A 20,045-nucleotide genomic window follows, 5' to 3' on the forward strand; every position below is an offset into this window, starting at 1 on the left:
TATAGAACATAACTGCTTGTTTTTGGAGTACTTGCCGCAAAAAGAATGTCTTCCATATTTTAATTTTTGACACCAGAAACACTCATTTTTACCAGTGAGATCAGGGAGTCTTCTACATCGGTGTTGCTCGTCAGGCTGACTTGGGTCTGGTTGAGCCCATGGGAATTTTCTCTGGGAATTTAGGTCAAGTTTGAATAAGATGTCAGTTTCAAAAGGGTATGTGTAGCTGAACTCTCTTATTTAGGTATAAAGTTGGATATAAATTTAGGAACTGGCTCTCCTGGAAGAATATGAGCTGCTGTTCTTCGTGCTTAGTAATGGTATAGACTGGAGAGCAGAGACAGGAGTCCCATTTTATATTGATGGAGTTTAAAGCTTTGTAAAGGAAACTTGTACTTCTTCCTAATGCAAATCAGACTTACCCATTTAATGTTATTGTTTATGTATCTTGATTAAATAGTTTCATAAGATACTAATGGACTGGGAATGGATATGATGCTGTAATATGGTAGTCCAAACCTATTATATCAGATAAGGTAAAACCTGTTCTGTAACAACAAAAGAATATTACCTGTTTTGTTGGTAATAATACTGAATTATAAGTACATCTAACAGCAATTTGGGGTCTGATGAAAATGTCTTTGCTGGGTTGTAATTCTAATGATATGTTTCTAAGAAATGATCTTTTCTTTTAGGATTGTAACAATGGAATTTTATGGAAAAAATGATCTTACATTAGGAATATTTTTAGAGAGATACTGTTTCCGGTAAGAACCAGTTTTCTCCTTATGTTCTATTTATGCTTTTTTTGATGCACAGAATTTCAACCTAAACATAAACATGAGTTGGAGCACTGTTGTTTGACCTTCCTGTTCACGCGTCATATCAGGGCTTACTGTACAGAGAAGTAATCTGTTTTATAGTCAACCCAGGAAGTCTTCTCCAGTTCATTTTTCAGATCTATGCCCATCTAATTGCCCTGTAGTCCTGCAGATTTTTTTTTAGGATGTCTGTTTTTACAGTGATTCAAATGAAAGACAAGAGAAACTAAGGGCCTCAGTTTAAATCTTAGTGCCTTCGCTTGCCACTTACATGACAAAGAGCAAGTAACTTAATCTTTGTGTGTGCACGCTTAGTTGTGTCCAACTCCTTGCGACTCCATGAACTGTAGCCCCCCAGACTGCTCTGTCCATGGAATTTTTCAGGCAGGAATCCTGGAGGGGGTTACTGTTTCCTTCTCTAGGGGATCTTCCCAACCGAGGGGTCTAATCCTCATCTCTTGTGTCTCCTGCATTGGTAGGCAGGTTCTTTAGCACTAGCATCACCTGGGTTAATCTTTACCAGCCCCCTTTATAGTTTTTAACAAACTTCACAAACATCAAGAGTTTTAATAAGTAAAATGAGATGATGTTTTAGAAATGCTTGGCAAATGGAAGGTGCTTAACAAGTGGAACGTATCACTGTGATGTGGTTGAAGGCAGGGTGTTCAACTCTGCAGGCTCGTAGCAGGACAAGTGGTACCCTGATTAGATCGTCCACCATCATCCTTACTTTGCAGAGGATGCTGCATTATCGTATGCAGTCCTGATTAGCCAGCATTCACTATACATGGCTCCTCGGTTTCATGGTTAATGTGAGGACTTTCTTTTTGTCAAAGGCCTTCCTATCAGTGCCCTAGCATGTTCTGTGATACCCCCATGGTGCACCACATTCGACGCTTTGTCCATGGCCAAGGCTGTGTGCAGATAATCCTAAAGGAGCTGGATTCTCCAGTACCTGGATATCAGCATACAATTCTCACCTACTCCTGGTGCAGAATGTGCAAACAGGTAAGTGTACCCTGTTGCTGTACTATTTCGTGTAGTATCATTTCTTTCTATAGTTCTTTCTTTGTGGGGGAGGGTGGCCTCTGTTATTTTGGATTTGATATTTGTCTTTGGGCTCTTATTTATTTTACCTGCTGTATGTTCCCTTTAATGTTTATTTCCTGAAGGTTCCATTTTAGGATTTATCAGTTATTATATAAAATATAGGTACCATGTCCAGTAAAATATATGGAGACTTTATCTTGACTGTTCTCGATTATGTTTGTTTATTCATCAGCAGACACTTATTTAGCACCGCGTAGGTACCAGGTACTGTGCTGGGCCTTAGGAAAGAAGAAAGAACAAGGTGATGGCTCCTGTCCTCTCGGGGAGGAAACAGTCTTATAACATAATAATTACAGTGTGCTAGAATGCTTGTGTAAGTTAGTCTAGATCAACATTTCTGTCTTAAGAGATGCAGATGAGGCCATGTTTAATTGATCTCTGCTGTTTCTCATATTTATTCTTGGGGACAAAACTGTATATTTTGTTTCCTCTCTGTGCTTTTCTATCTCTGGAGGAAATATTTGGTGCTAGTATTTTGTTTTTAATACATACTTTTTATTCAAATTGTTTGTAATGTGTATGTGCCGGATTTAACTTCATTGTTATATTAATTGGCTAATTTTGGAGTGTGTTTGGAATCACATACAGGAATTACAGACAAAATAATAGTGCAGCCTATTTCAATATTAGTGGTTGAGGAGGGCAAAGTCAAAGATAGATAGTCTTCAGTAGAAACATAATCTGTGAAATCATGTCTTGCAATAATTGGTCTTTATATGCTTGTTCTTCTAGGCCTTTAGTCATTGTTAGGCAGCTGGCAATATTTTGTTGTAGAATGTGTGAACTTTTGTAGATTGTCTACTGAAATAAGTAACTTAAATTTGATTTTTATATCTTGTATGTTTGATATATACACATGATTGCAAAACAAAACTTCAGCCTTTGGGGTTATGCTAGAAAGGAAAAGGTAAACAGTTTTTGTTACACAGAAGTGAAAAATTTTATGTGTCACAAAAAAGTTACAACATATATGACCCAATATTAATATACTTACTATTAAACTTCTATAAGCCATAATAGAAATAATAGGCAAAGGGCATGAGAAAGCAATTTAATACAGATGGCCAGTAGACGTGCAAATACATGTTACTCATTAGAAATAATAAAAGATGAATAAATAAAATAAGTGAAGTATGTTTTTATTTATTTTTTAAATAAGTCACATTTCAAAGATATATAATTCCTGACTTCAGTAAGAAAGTAGGGAAATGGATACTCTCAGATACTGGTGGCAATTGTGTCTCCAAATAGGTGTACTGGTTTATATAGTATGGCAGAAAGTATCAAAGACCAGATAAATGTTCATGCCCTTCTTTGACCTACCAATTTCCACTTTTATTAATTTATTGCAAGGAAATCGTTATGGATACTTACAAGTGTGTTTTATATACCCACATTGAAAAGTTCATCAAAATAATGAAAAGCTTGAAATGTTTTAAATGCCCACCAATAGGGATTGGTTAAACATGTCCGTATAATAGGATATTCTGCAGCTGTTAAAAATCAAGCTGCGTAAGAATATTCAATGTGGGAAAATATGATGTATTACTAATGATCAAGGTTATGAAGCTACAAGAAAGAGTTTTTATTTATAAACATCCTGGCTAAGGATATATGCTTTCATGTCTGGAAAGAAAGCAAATGTACTAGCATATTGATGGTGGTGGTAGGGTTACTGATGAGACAGTTTCCGTAGCCATCCCTCACCCCACCCACCTCTAAATATTTTTTTGTTTTTCTAGTTTTCTGCAGTCAGAATATACTAGGTTTGTACTAAAGAAGAAAATACATATATTTTTTTAAAGAGATTCTCAGTATGTGTGATTAGATAACAATTTATGCTGAATTTCAGGTAACACCAGTTGTTGCTCTTTCCAATGAGTCTTGGTCCATGTCGTTTGCAAAATACCTGGAACTTAGGTTTTATGGGCACCAGTACACCCGCAGAGCCAATGCTGAGCCATGTGGTCACTCCATCCACCACGATTATCACCAGTATTTCTCCTATAACCAGATGGTGGCGTCTTTCAGGTAAGAAGTCTGAGCAACCTTGTTACAGACACATACTCCCTGGAAGGCTTTGTAGCATTTCCACTGTTACTAGATTGAACTCACTTTTGGTGTGTGTTGTTCCCCACCCATCAGCCTTGCAAATGCAGGGCCGTACTCTGTGAAGAGCTTTCAGTGCTATTATTTATTTTATTCTTTAAGAAATGTGTTACTATTACCCTCACTTAGAGACCTTATAGCTACAAATAGAGCTAGCAAGTGATGGGGTCATGATATAAACTGGTAGATTTGCTATTGTAGGTGTGACTCTTAACCATTGCTTTTGCATCTGAGAGCTTGTCAGAATTTTTGCTAAGACATTACTTAGCATAAGGATAATTGGATAGGACTGGATAGAGCTGAAATCACTACTTCAAAGAATGGTTTTAAATGACTGAGAAACCCTTCAGAATATATCCAGAATCTAGGGACTTCCCTGGTGGTCCAGGGGTTAAGAATCTGCCTGCCAACACAAGGGACATGAGTTTGATCTCTGGTCCAGGAGGATCTCATGCTGTGGAGCAACTAAGCCCCTGGGCCACAACTGCTGGGCCTGCCCCCTAGATGTGCTCTGCAACAAGGAAGCTATTGCAGTGAGAAGCCCACGCACAGCAGCAAAGACCCAGCATAGCCATATATATCCAGAATCTGAACATATCTCACCACCTTCAGCACTCCCCTTCTGAGCTGAATCTCTGTCGTCCTTCCCTAGATTATTGCAATAGTCTCAACCGGCTTCCCTTTAGCCTCGCCCTGCAGCACAGCAGTCAGAGTGGTCCTATTGTATGAAAATCAGCTTAGGCCACTCATGTGCTCTGGAGCCTCCAGCGGTGTCTGTTTCACCCTGAGTGAAAGCCAGAGTCCATTTATGGGTCTCTAAGCCCCTCATACTCAGGCTTCTCACCCCTTCTCCTCTCCCCTTGCTCACCGTGTTTCAGCCTCGCTGGCCTCCAGGCTGGGCCTCAGTTATGCCAGGTAACCTCCTTCCTGGGAGCCTCTCATTGCTCTTCCATCTCTGTGCTGTCTGCTTCTAGACATTTGCTTATTTTTCTTTACTTTTTTCAGATCTTTGTTCAGATTTCACCTGCCCTGACTCCCTCTCACCCCTAGCACTCCTTGCTTCTTTTTCGCCCTTTATTTTGCTCTGTAGCACCTACTCTCTGGCATAAGGTATGTTTTAAGTATTTATTTTTATTTATTGCCCAAGTCTTGTTGTTCCTGAATCATGAGAGCAGGAATTTTGGCCCTTGCTCAGCACCTAAAACAGCATCTGACACACAATAAGTCCTCAGAAAATATTTGTAATTGAACCTATATCCTTTTTCAAGCAAGAGCTATTAACCATGAACCTAGGGCCTAGGTTGGATATAGTGTTTACTAGACAACACGAACTTCAAGTGGAAAGGAAACTCATGAAGAATCCTTGGGAGCTGAGAAGGTGGTGAATACCTGTGTCCAAGCTAATTGTAGGAAGGAATTCCTCTCTCTTTTTGGAGGTTTCTATCCCAGTCATTTGTTTTTAAAGCACACGAGGGTGGCCTCAGGAGATAAATGATGATAGCACAATGCAGGGGAAAAACAACACAGAACAAAATCTCTTTAAAACTGGGAAGGATATTGGTAATGATTGAAAGTGGTCTTCAGTATTTTTGGTTTGAAAATGCCATTTTATAGAAACTTTAAGATCTCTTATGCCCAAAAGACTTAGTTGGCTGTCATGATACACTTCTACTCAAAATATTAAAATATTTTTCACTTTTCTACTATTACTTGTATTTTCTCCTCTCAGTTATTCTCCCATTCGGCTTCTTGAAGTGTGTGTTCCACTTCCCAAAATATTCATTAAACGTCAAGTCCCACTAAAGGTGTCCCTTCTTCAGGATCTGAAGGACTTCTTTCAGAAGTAAGTTTCATTTTCTTTGATCATCTGTTTTTGTTTAGTACTGCCTGAAATCTGAACTACTTTAAATATCTTGTTTGTTCAGTCAGCTTTCTTTGAAAACAGAAATAACCTATTTTCCTAATTGTATTTTGTATATGTCTGATGTAAAAATGGGAAAATGTAGACAATACACCAAAGTATTAAAAAAGAAATCAGACCCTCCCAAGCATAACAACTGTTAAATCTTGATGTACATCCTTTCAGGTCTTTTTTGTTTTTCAAAATTATATGTGATTCTTAATTAGATAAGATATTAGTAAAGTTCTGTGTATATCTTTTTTCTACTTAAAAAAAAATTATTTTAATTGGAGGCTAATTACTTTACAATATTGTAGTGGTTTTGCCCATCTTTTTCTACTTGTGTGAGATTAGACAGTTTGATTCTAACTTTTCTAAAGTGTTTAATGTTTGTTAAGAGTTTCACAGGTATATCTTGCTGTGGATGAAAGACTTGCGTCTTTGAAAACTGATACATTTAGCAAATCAAGAGAGGAAAAAATGGAAGATATCTTTGCACAAAAAGAGGTAATTCATTTTTCTGACAGAAACCCAGAAGTTAGTTGTGAACTTGTTAGAAGTTCCTTTTGGGTGCGTCTCAGATTGCTGGAGTGGTTTTTGTTCCCCTAGATGGAAGAAAGTGAGTTCAAGAGCTGGACTGAGAAGATGCAGGCGCGGCTCCTGTCTTCCTCCATGGATACCCCCCAGCAACTGCAGTCAGTCTTCGAGTCCCTCATCGCCAAGAAACAAAGCCTCTGTGAGGTGCTGCAAGCTTGGAATAACAGGTGTGACTCTGCAGTCAGGTGTTTCTTTCATATTATTGCAAAATGTGCTCTGCCATGATGTTTTTGATTTAAATATCCTTGTTAGTTGTGGATGTTGCCTTTTACTCTCAAGTTTAGGACGTTTTATTTTTATCGCTCCTACCACCCTCCACTTCTTTCATCCTTTAAAGTGCAGTTTGCAAAGATACAAAAAAAAAAAAAGATGAGAATAACCTTTGTTGCTATTTCTAATATAGTATGTGTGCTGCTGCTGCTACTGCTAAGTCACTTCAGTCGTGTCCGACTCTGTGTGACCCCATAGACGGCAGCCCACCGGGCTCCACTGTCCCTGGGATTCTCCAGGCAAGAACACTGGAGTGGGTTGCCATTTCCTTCTCCAATGCATGAAAGTGAAAAGTGAAAGTGAAGTCGCTCAGTCATGTCCGACTCGTAGCGACCCCATGGACTGCAGCCCACCAGGCTCCTCCATCCATGGAATTTTCCAGGCAAGAGTACTGGAGTGGGGTGCCATTGCCTTCTCCAGTATGTGTGCTAACTGAATCTAATTTATCTGTAATAGTAAACCATAGAGTAATTATTGGGTGTTAGGCCATGAGTTTCAACTGATTGTTTTGCGTATGTTATACCTGTATTTAAATATTTATTTGGGGAAATGTTTTCTTTTAATGCATATTGAAAAATTCACTTGGATTAGTATGGCATTTATTTATTAAACACTTGGATGATGCTAGGCATTAAGTAAGGCACCGGATGGACATGCACTCTTTTATTTGATTTTGAGTCCCACATGTGTATATACTGCTTTCATTTTACAGAGGAAACTGTGGCTCTACGAGACTAAGGGATTTGCCCAAGTGATATAGCTGTTGATTTTCAGAGCTGGGCTTTGGGTCTTGGTCTGTTGGTGTCTCATTATAACTTGCTATTCTTTTCTAACCATAATCATATCAATAACAACTGATTAGTTGATTAGAAATAAAACAAAACTTACTCTTAGTTATTACAGCTGTAAAATCTATTGCATTTGAAATAGGAAAATTAATTTTTGTGGTTTCAAAGCTATAAGGAGAATATGTGTATGCATTATTCAGGATATTAGAAAGAAAACTATGTTCTTCTTTTCACTTTTCATTTTTTTCTTTAATTGTAGGCTGCAAGACCTTTTCCAACAAGAAAAGGGTAGGAAGCGGCCTTCAGTTCCTCCAAGTCCTGGAAGACTGAGACAAGGTGAAGAAAGCAAGGTAATGTTTTGTCTTGGGGCCTTCATTGTGATAAATAGAATTAATTTCTCTTATACCACTTAGAAGTGGTAGTTTAATACATACTTTATTGATAATGTTAGCGTTTTTAATTTTGAAGCAGTCAGGTTTCTTGGTATGACCTGGATTAATTTTTTTTATCTTTGCCTGAAATAAAATACATTATAATTCATTTATTTGAAATACTTATCAAAAGCTGCTGTGTACTGGCATCATTGAGGATAGCATCACAGAGGCAATAGGTGCTGTAAAGGAGAAGGTGTGGACGCACTGGGTGTATGCTGCTGCTGCTGCTAAGTCGCTTCAGTCGTGTCCGACTCTGTGCGACCCCATAGACGGCAGCCCACGAGGCTCCCCCGTCCCTGGGATTCTCCAGGCAAGAACACCGGAGTGGGTTGCCATTTCCTTCTCCAATGCATGAAAGTGAAAAGTGAAAGGGAAGTCGCTCAGTCGTGTCCGACTCTTAGCGACCCAGTGGACTGCATAACAGAGTCCTATTTTACTATGAGTTTTGGGTGTTCTTTGTGCTTAAGTGGGAAGTTTTTCTTAAGAGGTCGCACCAGTTCTATATGTTGATTTAATAGTTCTATATGTTGATTTAATTAATCTTTCCTAACTGTATGAGTTTTCTCTTGCTGTATAACACCTTACCCCAAACTTAGTGACCTAAAACATAAATCTGTTATCTCACAGTGTGTCAGGACTCTGGCAGAGTATATGGCTGGGTTCTTTGCTCGATCTCACGGCTGAGATGAAGGTTTGGATGGGGTGATTATTTGAGGCTCAGGATCTTTTCCCAGGCTCATCTAGGTTGTTGGCAGAGTTCAATTCTAGTGGTTATAGGACTGAGGTCCCCCTTTCGTTGCTGGCATTTGACTAGAGGCAAGTCTCAACTCCTCGAGGCTGCCTGATTCCTTGCAGGTGGCCCATTTCATCTTCAGAGCCTACAGCAGTGGATTGAATCCTTCGCATGCTTTAGATCTCTTGAGTTCTTCTTTGTCTAACCTCTGGACACAGATTTAAAGGATGCGTGATTAGGTCAGGCCCAACTGCTTAATTTCCCTAGTTTAAGGCTGACTGATTTGTGATCTTACATACATGGTAGAATCCTTTCACGACAGCATCTGGATTCATGTTTGATTGAAGGTATGTGTGCTGTGTGTGTGTGTGTGTCTCAGGGTGTGCAGTTCTTTGGTATCATCACCAAATTCTGCCACTGTGCTAACCATGAACAGATGAATTAATGTCAGTATATTTTAAGGACTTAATATTCTGATACCATGAGGGCTTTTGAGAGAATGTTTCTTTTTGTACAAGTGTATAGTACTTATAGCAGAGTATTTTCATGGAATGATGGGTCCAAGTGCCTTAGATCTTTGTATTGTTTAGGAACACTGTGTCACTGAATTCTCCTTTTTGTCTCATAAATAACTGTGTAGGAATCACTTTTCCTTAAAGTTTGAGTGAGAGTAAGAATTATGAAGATGATTTATTAGTATTTTCAAGTAGTCTGGGACCGTTAATGGCTCTCACACACTGCTAGAGGCCTTTCTGTTTGCCTACTGATGAAACTGCGAAGCTAGTGCTGTAAGACATGGAATTGAAAATACAAAGTCAGTTAATGGATGATTTTCTTTTTGAAAGATTGAAAGTTGATTTGAAAATCTGTAGCACTGCCTTTGTGTTTATATTCATTCATCTGATAAATACTTATTGAGTGCTTTTAGACACTGTTCTGAGTACAGGGCTTTCAGGGTTCACAAACGTGAACACAAAAGTTCACATTTGTGGATGAAGGCCATAGTTACTGTTCCCATGGAACGTTTGTTTATGAGACTGACAATAAACAGATGAACCAATAAACATTTAAAAAACAAGTGGAAACAAAGCTGTGAGGAAAAAATTAACGAGAAATGGAGAGTAATGCCAAGGGAGTTGGTGATGATGAGTTATTTTATATAGGATGACCAGGGCAGTCACTGCTAGGGTGAGCAAATCAAAGGACATTGTAAGTAGCAGTGTAAGAAATGACTTTTAACGACATTATGCACAGGGCTGACAGTCATTTAAATATATATTTTATCAATGGATTATGGGACTTGAGAAAATCCAATGGATAATAAAAGGTTGCTGGGCTTAATGGATAATCATAAGTAGTTCCTGGATATTTTAATGGGTCTGTGAGCTACTGTGTAGAACAGAATTCTCAAAATGTAGTTCAAGGACCCTGGAGGTCCTAGACCCTTTCAAGGGCTCTGAGAGATTTCCCTTTTTCAACTGCATAACTGTATGAGCCTAGATCATCTTTATAAGTTCAGTCATAATAATATAGCTCAACAGATTAAATGCAGAAGTAGAGAGGAATTTAACTGTCTTCTATTAAAAGAAGACTTTAATGTTTTCTAGACATTGAAATATTTGTAAAAGCATAAAACAATCTCACTCTTTTACCAATTAAAAAAAATCTGTTTTTAATTAAAATGTATTGTTTATAGTAATATGTAATGGGTTTATTATTTTTAAATGAATCAATATCAATAATTCTTAAGAGGTTGAAAGCGTAAGATTTACTTTGTTAAAATTTTTTTTAGTGTGATTTCAACATTTCCTTAAGAACAGAATATTTCCTTCTCTACAGATAAGTGCAGTGGATGCATCTCCACGGAATGCTTCTCCAGGACTTCCAAATGGAGAAAAAGGTTGGTCCTTGAGTCTGGTGATCACCTGCCATTGAATTTAAAGACGTTTCTTAGTCTAGAAGTTGTTTAAACACTAAATTTTGAGAATTTTTTCTGATGCAGTCGGTCAAAGACATTTTTTTCCTTGCTGTAAAACATTTGTAAGCAGTCTCAGTTTAAGATTATTGTAAAATGCATTGCCTAAGTTAGGATAGAGAAATAGATGATCAATAGTGAAGTGAGTGAAAGTTGCTCAGTCGTGTCTGACTCTTTGCAGCCCCATGGACTATACAGTCCATGGAATTCTCCAGGCCAGAATATTGGAGTGGGTAGCCTTTCCATTCTCCAGGGCTTGCTCAACCCAGGAATCAAACCCAGGTCTCCCTCATTGCAGGCGGATTCTTTACCAGCTAAGCCACCAGGAAAGCCCAAGAATACTGGAGTGGGTAGCCTATCCATTCTCCAGTGGATCTTCCCAACCCAGGAATAGAACTGGGGTGTCCTGCATTGCAGGCAGATTCTTTACCAGCTGAGCTACCAGGAAAGCCAGATGATCAATAGAGAAGGCTGCTTTTTAGGGGAAGAACAGAAAGATGAAACTGAATTTCTCTCTTAATTGTGTTACAGTTAAGTCCCTGGTTTCGTAGAAAAAAAAAATCAGACAAAGCTTAGTTGATATTTTTGTATCGCTAAAATCTTTTCTTGACTTAAGCCTGTTTTTCATCGATATTTCATTGAATAACTTGGTGCCACTCTAGGGAATTGGAAGGAAAATTTACTTAGACTATCTTGGTAGAATAGAAACTCAACTTGGAATTCTTGGCATTTTTCTATTATAATTAAGTGAATTTCCCCCTTGAGAATAAACGTGATTTTTTCCCCCTCAGTAGTGTCATAATTTCATTCCTTATTAAATTGAATGAACAAAATATTTAAGTAGGCATTGTGAAGTGAAAGTCACTCAGTCATGTCTGACTCTTTGTGACCCCATGGGCTGAAATAAAAACTTCATGGAATTGTCCAGGCCAGAAGACTGGAGTATGTAGCCATTCCCTTCTCCAGGGGATCTTCCCAACCCAGGGATTGAACCCAGGTAGCCTGCATTGCAGGCAGATTCTTTACCAGCTGAGCCATCAAGGAAGCCCAAGAATACTAGAGTGTGTAGCCTATCTCTTCTCCAGCGAATCTTCCCAACCCAGGAAGCAAACTGGGGTCTCCTGCATTGTAGGCAGATTCTTTACCAGCTGAGCTACTAGGGAAGCCCAGGCATTATGGTCTGGTGCAAAGAATATTGGGGTGGTACTAGACTTGGTTGCCAGTCATCCTGCTGTCACTAAGATCTGATTGTGGTCGTCATATAACCTGTCTGGATTTTTGTGTCCATTTTTAAAATTTCTGAAATTCATTTGTGAAATGACCTATGTAACTTTATTTAAGAAGCTAAAATTCTTTCGTTTATGAAGTAGAAAAAGGTTTTGGCCTTTTGAAAATATTGTTATTAGGTATAAATGGACATAATGTTTTAAAGTGACTCATTTGCATGGTGTTTTTCTTTAGAGGACCGCTTCTTAGCCACCCTTTCCAGTCAGAGCTCCACCAGTTCCCCCCATCTCCAGCTGCCTACTTCTCCTGAAGGCGTGCCTGAGCAGGTCATGGGAGGGCCCCCAGATCTCGATACTGCCAGCAGTTCTGAAGGTACAGGTCAAGTCACTATTTCTGTACTTCATCCAGTAAAGACAAACACTCTTGAATGCTGGGGCACAATGCTTTCTTATCCCTTGGGATTTAAAATTTGTACCGTTGAAAGTGCTCTTTTAGATGTAGCTTTTTACCATATCCCTTCAGTTGCACTGCTTGACATGTGACTGTCTCAGTAACAAAATGCTATTCAGCTTTATCTACTTTCTGGGGATATTATTAATATTTTCTTAAGTCTCATTAAGCACACGATTGTTCCCTTATAAGAAAGAAAGAAAATTTCAACCATTTCTCCAATGACAAACATTTGTTTCGCCAATAATAGATGTATGCCTTTTCCCTCTCTTGCCTTGCTTTCTGTTTAAGCACCAACTACTTAATTGTAGTGTAAACTTTAAACATAACTTTTAAATTGCAATTAAGCTCAAATATAATAGCCACAGTGCTCATAACTGAGTTGAAGTGGCAACAGGAACAGCTGGGACTGAGTTCATGCATGCTTGGCCAGTAATTTCACCACGGCTGCTGCCTGGCCCCTTGAGGGTAAGAGGCTGTTGATTGCAGGATGATCTCAACTTCAAACATGTTGAAATGTAAAAAAAACAAGCCCCTTGGGGTCAGAGCTGTGTATGCTTCACGGTTGCTTCCTGTTAGATAGTCATTATTCCTAGATCAAAAATTTTACACCATAATTGGTAATTACGGTGTGCCCATGTCTGTGTTCCAAAAAGGAAAAGAAATATAGTTGACACTTTATACTTTTACTCTTCCTGAATATTAATATATAAGTAGAATATTTTTCATTCTAGATGTATTTGATGGACATTTGCTGGGATCTACAGACAGCCAGGTGAAGGAAAAATCAACCATGAAAGCCATCTTTGCAAATTTGCTTCCAGGAAATAGCTATAACCCTATTCCATTTCCTTTGTAAGTATTATATAAGCCAGTGGCTGTTGGGTGGTTTTATTTTCACTTCATTTTAAAGATTTCTCTATGGATATACTCTCCATTAACTTTATATACGTATTTCTCAATCCAAAATTATCCTCCATTACCATAAAAGAGATGTCTTTTTGTATAATTTACTTTGTGGAACATGTAGTCTTTATATATTAACAGTAGATAAATAGATTAATAAAGAATTGCTTATATCTATATATACATTTTAAAAGATATACTGCTGCATTGAGGGCAGGAGGGGAAGGGGATGACAAAGGATGACATGGTTGGATAGCATCACTGACTCAATGGACTTGAGTTTGAGCAAACTCCAGGAGATAGTAAAGGACAGGGGAGCCTGGAAGGCTGCAGTTCATGGTGTTGCAAAAAGTCAAACATGACTTAGCGATTGAATAACAACAACAATTGATCTCATGATCATAAAAACATATTGCTGATTGTATATGAGGGTATTACTGACCCAGTACTTTACTGGGACATGGTGTGTTTCTAACAGTGGTGATGAATTGCAATGGCCCTTGCAAGGTTTTGTGTGATCTTGTGTGTACAAGGTTCTCTCATAGTGGGGGAAAAACATAGGCTGGCTGTGAGGGTTTTTCTTCCACTGGTTGACATGTCTGGCTATCAGCTGATGATGCTTGCTCCTGTGAAACAGATGTATGTTAATATGGATTTTGTTCTCAGTTGACTTCTGTATTTAATTATTCAGTCAATGTTTAAACTTACAGAGTAGCAGCTTTAGTGCCTCAGGACGTAGAGAAAGATCAGTAAGGGAAATAACTGCTCTCAGGAGCTCATGTCTTGAGCTGTGTGTTCTGTGGTATAAATGTGTAAAAGGCCTCTGTTTTCTCTGCTTCAGACTTGAATAGTTTATGTCATTTACTGCTGGACTAGTGGTACATTTCCACAGTTTCCAAAAGACTTTTCTTTCAAACTTATAATAGAACAAAATCCCTTAAACTTCTGCTATTCATTGTAAATACCTTTTGAGATAAATATGGCCCAACATCTTGCCAACGTGGAAAACTTTGTTTGATGATTCCAGGACCCTCTAATTTGAAAAACAGTTCTGATAATTTTCAGTTGCCTTTAAAAACTTTCTGTTGATCTGTTTTCCTTGGCTGTTTGTTCCAGTTCTGCATACATTTTGGCTTAATTATATTCATGTAATTATGCATTATTTAGTTAACTTAAAATTGTCCTGAGATTTACTTGTAATTGTGCTAATGGGTTGTATATGTGATTTTCTGCTAATTTTGTTCTGATTTACGTGTTTTTGAACAGCGATCCAGATAAACACTACTTAATGTATGAACATGAACGAGTGCCCATTGCAGTCTGTGAGAAGGAGCCCAGCTCCATCATTGCTTTTGCTCTCAGGTATTACTCATAGGGCTTTTTCACCTGTGTTTGTATTTTCATGTTTTATGTGAATTTATTTATTAATTGCTGTATTGTTGAGCTCTGTTACATAGAGTAGAGCAAAATATAAGTAAATGTAAAGTAGTAAATATAAGTAGAGAATATATATCCTTTGGGTGCAACAGTTTATTCTTTTTGTATCTGGTAATGTACTGTTTACCCAAGTATTAACAGGATGATTCTTAAGCAAGCTTCTAATAATTAAGTTAACTAGGCAAGTTATTTGCTAATTCTTATATCCTCTGTCCATTCTCTATATTATAATACGTGTCCATTGTATCCTTTCCTTTGGTTTATATATTGATATAATACTTGGAACATAGCTGCCTTTAATCCTCTGAATATCTTTTTTGTGTTTTTCATTTATTTCCTTCTTGCTTCCCACACATAGAAGGTCAAGTTTCCCTAGAGTAATGCTGTTCCTAGGCCTTAATTCATTTACATGCCACAATTATGTGTCTTAAAGAAGGGCCCCTGTTTAGAAATTTTTATATATCGTGTCTAAAATAACAAAGCTTTTTAATATTAATGATGTCTTGGCAGTGATAGTACCTAGTTTAAGTAGAATCTAAGATGTTTAATAAAAATTTTTTTCCCTATTGAAAGACATTGAAATTAAAATTTTATTTTTATTATTGGTTACAAGTTGTCCATTTATTCAACAAATATTTGAATGTTGCAATGTGTGGTATACTAGGTACTGGGTATAAGGGGTAAACAAGATAGATTTATAGACTTCAGCATTTATAGAGTTTAGAGTTACTATTTGGACAATAAGGAGTTTTTTCCTTTAGAAGATTCCATATGATACATTTTTTTTATCATTGCCTTTTGATGTTCATGAAGTTTTTGCTTCTCATTTTATTGGTTAGTCAACTGGAAAAGGTCAGTTTTCATTCCAATCCCTAAGGCAATGCCAAAGAATGCTCAAACTACCGTCCAATTGCACTCATCTCAAATACTAGTAAAGTGATGCTTAAAATTCTCCAAGCCAGGCTTCAGCAATACATGAACCGTGAACTTCCAGATATTTAGAAAAGGCAGAAGAACCAGAAATCAAATTGCCAACATTTGCTGGATCATCGAAAAAGGAAGAGAGTTCCAGAAAAACATCTATTTCTGCTTTATTGACTATGCCAAAGCCTTTGACTGTGTGGATCACAATAAACTGTGGAAAATTCTGAAAGAGATGGGAATACCAGACCATCTGACCTGCCTCTTGAGAAATATGTATACAGGTCAGGAAGCAACAATTAGAACTGGACATGAAACAACAGACTGGTTCCAAATAGGAAAAGGAATACGTCAAGGCTGTATATTGTCACCCTGCTTATTTAACTTACATGCAGAGTACATCATGAGAAACGCTGGGCTGGAGGATGCACAAGCTAGAATCAGGATTGCCAGGAGAAATATCAATAACCTCAGATATGCAGGTGACACCACCTTTATGGCAAAAAGTGAAGAAGAACTAAAGAGACTCTTGATGAAAGTGAAAGAGGAGAGTGACAAAGTTGGCTTAAAGCTCAACATTCAGAAAACTAAGATCATGGCATCTGGTCCCATCACTTCATGGCAAATAGATGGGGAAACAGTGGAAACAGTGTCAGACTTTATTTTTCTGGGCTCCAAAATCACTGCAGATGGTGATTGCAGCCATGAAATTAAAAGATGCTTACTCTTTGGAAGTAAAGTTATGACCAACCTAGACAGGATATTAAAAAGGAGAGGCATTACTTTGCCAACAAAGGTCTGTCTAGTCAAGGCTATGGTTTTTCCATTGGTAATATATGGATGTGAGAGTTGGACTATAAAGAAAGCTGAACGCCGAAGAATTGATGCCTTTGAACTGTGGTATTGGAGAAGACTCTTGAGAGTAGTCCATCCTAAAGGAGACCAGTCCTGGGTGTTCATTGGAAGGACTGATGCTGAGGCTGAAACTCCAATACTTTGGCCATCTCATGTGAAGAGCTGATTCACTGGAAAAGACTCTGATGCTGGGAGGGATTGGGGGCAGTAGGAGAAGGGGACAACAGAGGATGAGATGGTTGGATGGCATCACCAACTCAATGGACATGGGTTTGGGTGGACTCTGGGAGTTGGTGATGGACAGGGAGGCCTGGCATGCTGGGGTTCACGGGGTTGTAAAGAGTTGGACACGACTGAACAACTGAACTGAACTGAACATACTACATGAATAGATAAGAAAGGCAGGAAAGTCAATGAAAAAAATATGTGTTTTTTACTCTTAGGAAGCGGATTTTCTAGTTGACGTCACCTTTTTCTAATATCTTGGAAAAATAATACATGTTCACATCTGATTTATCTAAACCAGGGTTCCCAGGCTGCTAGTTGGATTTTGTTGGACAGTGCAACTTTAAAAAAAAAATGTTTTTTTCTTAAAGTTTAGCACTTTTAAGTTGAAAAGCACTCTCAAGTCCCTTTCCTCCCTATTACACTAAATGGTGAAGTTTCATGCTTTTCAATTAGCTGTTCAACCCTGAAGGCATTTGATCTAAATGTTAGTATGGAGGCCTTCACAATCATTGTTTAGGATATTGAGTCTGGCTGGTGTGTTGGATTATATTTTGTATTATTTTTTGGTGTACATATTGACTTTCTTCATGAAGTTTCTACTTGATAATTTTTGTTATTTAACTCTAATGTTATTTGTCTAAGTACATTAGATGTAGATGCTTATAATGTTTGTGTTTCTATAATGCAAAGCTTATTCTAAAGCATATGATTTACTTTAAAAGAAGACCTTAATGTTTAACATATTTCAACCTGTTTCCATCCTAAGTTGTAAAGAATACCGGAATGCCTTAGAGGAATTGTCCAAAGCCACTCAGCGGAACAGTGCTGAAGAAGGGCTTCCAACAAACAGGTGATACGTGATTGAGGAAAATTTATTTTAATTGAACTATATCATTTTCTAGGTGTTCGTATTTCAGTTTTATTACAGCTTATTGTTGATGTAAAAGTTTCTAGAGTTTAATCAGTGGCGCTCATTTTTTAGCCAGTAATTGACAGAACAAAATTCAGGTATAGCAAAAGACCTTAAAAAGTCTGCTAGGTTACAGTTTTCTTATAATTGTCATAGAAGTTCAAAGTGTATTGCATATTTACATTTTTAAGTTTTTAAGTTCTCTTTGCTGTGAAAATTAATTTCTGAAATTGGTAAACTACTGCCTAGCTTTGTACTTTAAATAATTTAAGAATTTTCCATAATAATTAAAGATCTTAACAGCTAAAAAAACAAAGCAAACCTCTGCCAAATCAGCTCTTTTAAGTATTTTTGGTATTTTAGGTATTTGAGACAGAAATTGTCATAATTGTCACCATTGACTTATGGGTGCTATAATATAGCTCTGATAGACCTGAGAAAAATATTTTAAGACCCTGTATTCTTATAGCTTTAACATTTTTCTTTTTCTTAAAAGTCTAGTATACATTTCAAGACTTTTTCTTCCATGCTAACCTGTGTTTATATAAATTATGAACCAGATTTCTGATACTGTGGGTGGGGTTAGGTGGGAAGTAGATTAATATAGGAATTAGAGTACTTGTTATTTTGTGTCTGAATCATATAAAACCAACTTTTCTTCTGTTTCTCATTTTAGTACTTTAGACAGCAGACCAAAGAGTAGCAGCCCAATTAGACTACCTGAGATCAGTGGAGGACAGACAAACCGTGCGGTAGAAGCAGAACCACAGCCAAGTAAGATTACAGATGGAGAAGTACTTTTGTTTGTAATTGTGGTTTGAAGAAGAAAACATGTTAAATAAGAAATGCCATCTGGCAAGGATTTATTGTTTCTGATCTTTGAACTATAATATGGTTGTAAAATTTTTATATATTTTCTTTTGTGTATATTTCACTTTTCTTTGATTTTTAAGTTTTTGAGTTTGAAACGCCTAGAAGCGTTTCATGCAAAAGGAAGGTCCATGCAAAAAAGAAGCAGGATCGGCCTTCTTGGCTAGAGCTTTCAGTTTAAAGCATGCAACATAAGAAATATAGTATCAGTTTTTTTTTGTTTGTTTGTTTTTGTAGCATTGTTGGCATTGTGAAAAGAACTTTTCATGTCTTATCTTCTTTAATTCCCACAATAACCCCATATTTGACATATCTCCATTTTTCAGAAAGTAAGTTAAGACTTAGATTAAGCACTTTGCTCAAGGTTACACAGGTAGTGGGGAGCAGAGATTTGCAGTTGTGTTTCTTTGACTTTGTCAGTTAGGAATGTTCCCTACAAGTAACAGAAAACCCAGTTGGTGATGGGCAGGGGAGCCTGGCATGCTCCAGTCCATAGGGTTGCAAAGAGTCGGACACAACTGAGTGACTAAACTGAAAAGAAAACTCAAATCTACTGGGGCTTAAACAAAGGATAGTTTATTTTTTTAAAATAGCAACGTCTGCAAATGCGCAGTTGCTGGCATTGGTTCAGCTACTTGGCTTTGTCATGACAACATAAGGGTTAGTTTCTCTTTGATTTCTCTTAAATTTTATTCATGGTCAGAGATGTCCCACTCTAATGTCTGCATTTGAGGCAGAAGGAAGGGAAGTATAAGCTTCTGTTCTTGTCTTTTATTAGGAAATTCCCTTTCCTTTTCAGTCTCATTGGTTAGAACTGAGTCTCATAGCTACCCTTTCCTGCAAAGGAGACTGAGAAAGTGGTGAGCATCATTGTCCTGGCTAGTTTATACAAATCATGATTCTTTTCCTGGGACTCCGCATGCTGCTGCCCTAAAGAAAATTGGAGCTCTGTTAGCAAGGAGCAAGGTGGGATTGGGTATTGAGGAGAATGTGATAGTGTCTGCCACTCTAAGTAAGCACTTATTGATTGAGATTTAGTGTGGATTTTGTTAATGGTAAATGTACAAAGGGCTTCCCTGATAGCTCAGTTGGTAAAGAATCCGCCTGCAATGCGGGAGACCTCAGTTAGATCCCTGGCTTGGGAAGATCCCTTGGAGGAGGGAAAGGCTACCCCCAAATTAGGATCATATGTATTAATGATATGATGAAGCTCAAAAGGAAGAATAAAAGTATAGAGCAAGCTTTAGTGGTATCTTTGGTCATCCTATACTACTTATTTTTGAAAAATGCTAAAACTCAAATTATATATTTTGCTGTGTTAAAATATAGGAACACAGATGATATAAATATGTTACTTTTAACTTTGAATCCTCGTAGCTTGGAATACTGTTCTGTGTTAGTTTAATGAGCTGTACTGTAATACTATAAGAATGTAGCCCTATCTTAAACTTGTTGCTTAAGATACTATGACAGCCTTGGAAAGAAAATTTTTAAAGTCTTTCTC

General features: G+C 37.6%; 1 protein-coding gene across 9 annotated transcripts in view; it reads left to right on the top strand.

Moving 5' to 3' along the window:
- Positions 1-20,045, top strand: part of PIKFYVE (phosphoinositide kinase, FYVE-type zinc finger containing) — an 82,172-nt gene that overhangs the window by 51,407 nt on the left and 10,720 nt on the right. For all 9 annotated transcript variants that reach the window (XM_024978618.2, XM_010802273.4, XM_010802271.4 and 6 more), the window contains 13 exons: positions 696-767; positions 1,658-1,829; positions 3,784-3,962; positions 5,770-5,883; positions 6,339-6,447; positions 6,550-6,704; positions 7,855-7,945; positions 10,602-10,662; positions 12,199-12,336; positions 13,149-13,269; positions 14,587-14,682; positions 17,528-17,611; positions 18,348-18,445. In XM_024978618.2, the coding sequence (XP_024834386.1) occupies positions 696-767; positions 1,658-1,829; positions 3,784-3,962; positions 5,770-5,883; positions 6,339-6,447; positions 6,550-6,704; positions 7,855-7,945; positions 10,602-10,662; positions 12,199-12,336; positions 13,149-13,269; positions 14,587-14,682; positions 17,528-17,611; positions 18,348-18,445 (1,490 nt within the window). The remainder of the gene's footprint in view (positions 1-695; positions 768-1,657; positions 1,830-3,783; positions 3,963-5,769; positions 5,884-6,338; positions 6,448-6,549; positions 6,705-7,854; positions 7,946-10,601; positions 10,663-12,198; positions 12,337-13,148; positions 13,270-14,586; positions 14,683-17,527; positions 17,612-18,347; positions 18,446-20,045) is intronic.

Source organism: Bos taurus, chromosome 2, assembly GCF_002263795.3.
Source record: "Bos taurus isolate L1 Dominette 01449 registration number 42190680 breed Hereford chromosome 2, ARS-UCD2.0, whole genome shotgun sequence".
Lineage (NCBI taxonomy): Eukaryota > Metazoa > Chordata > Mammalia > Artiodactyla > Bovidae > Bos > Bos taurus.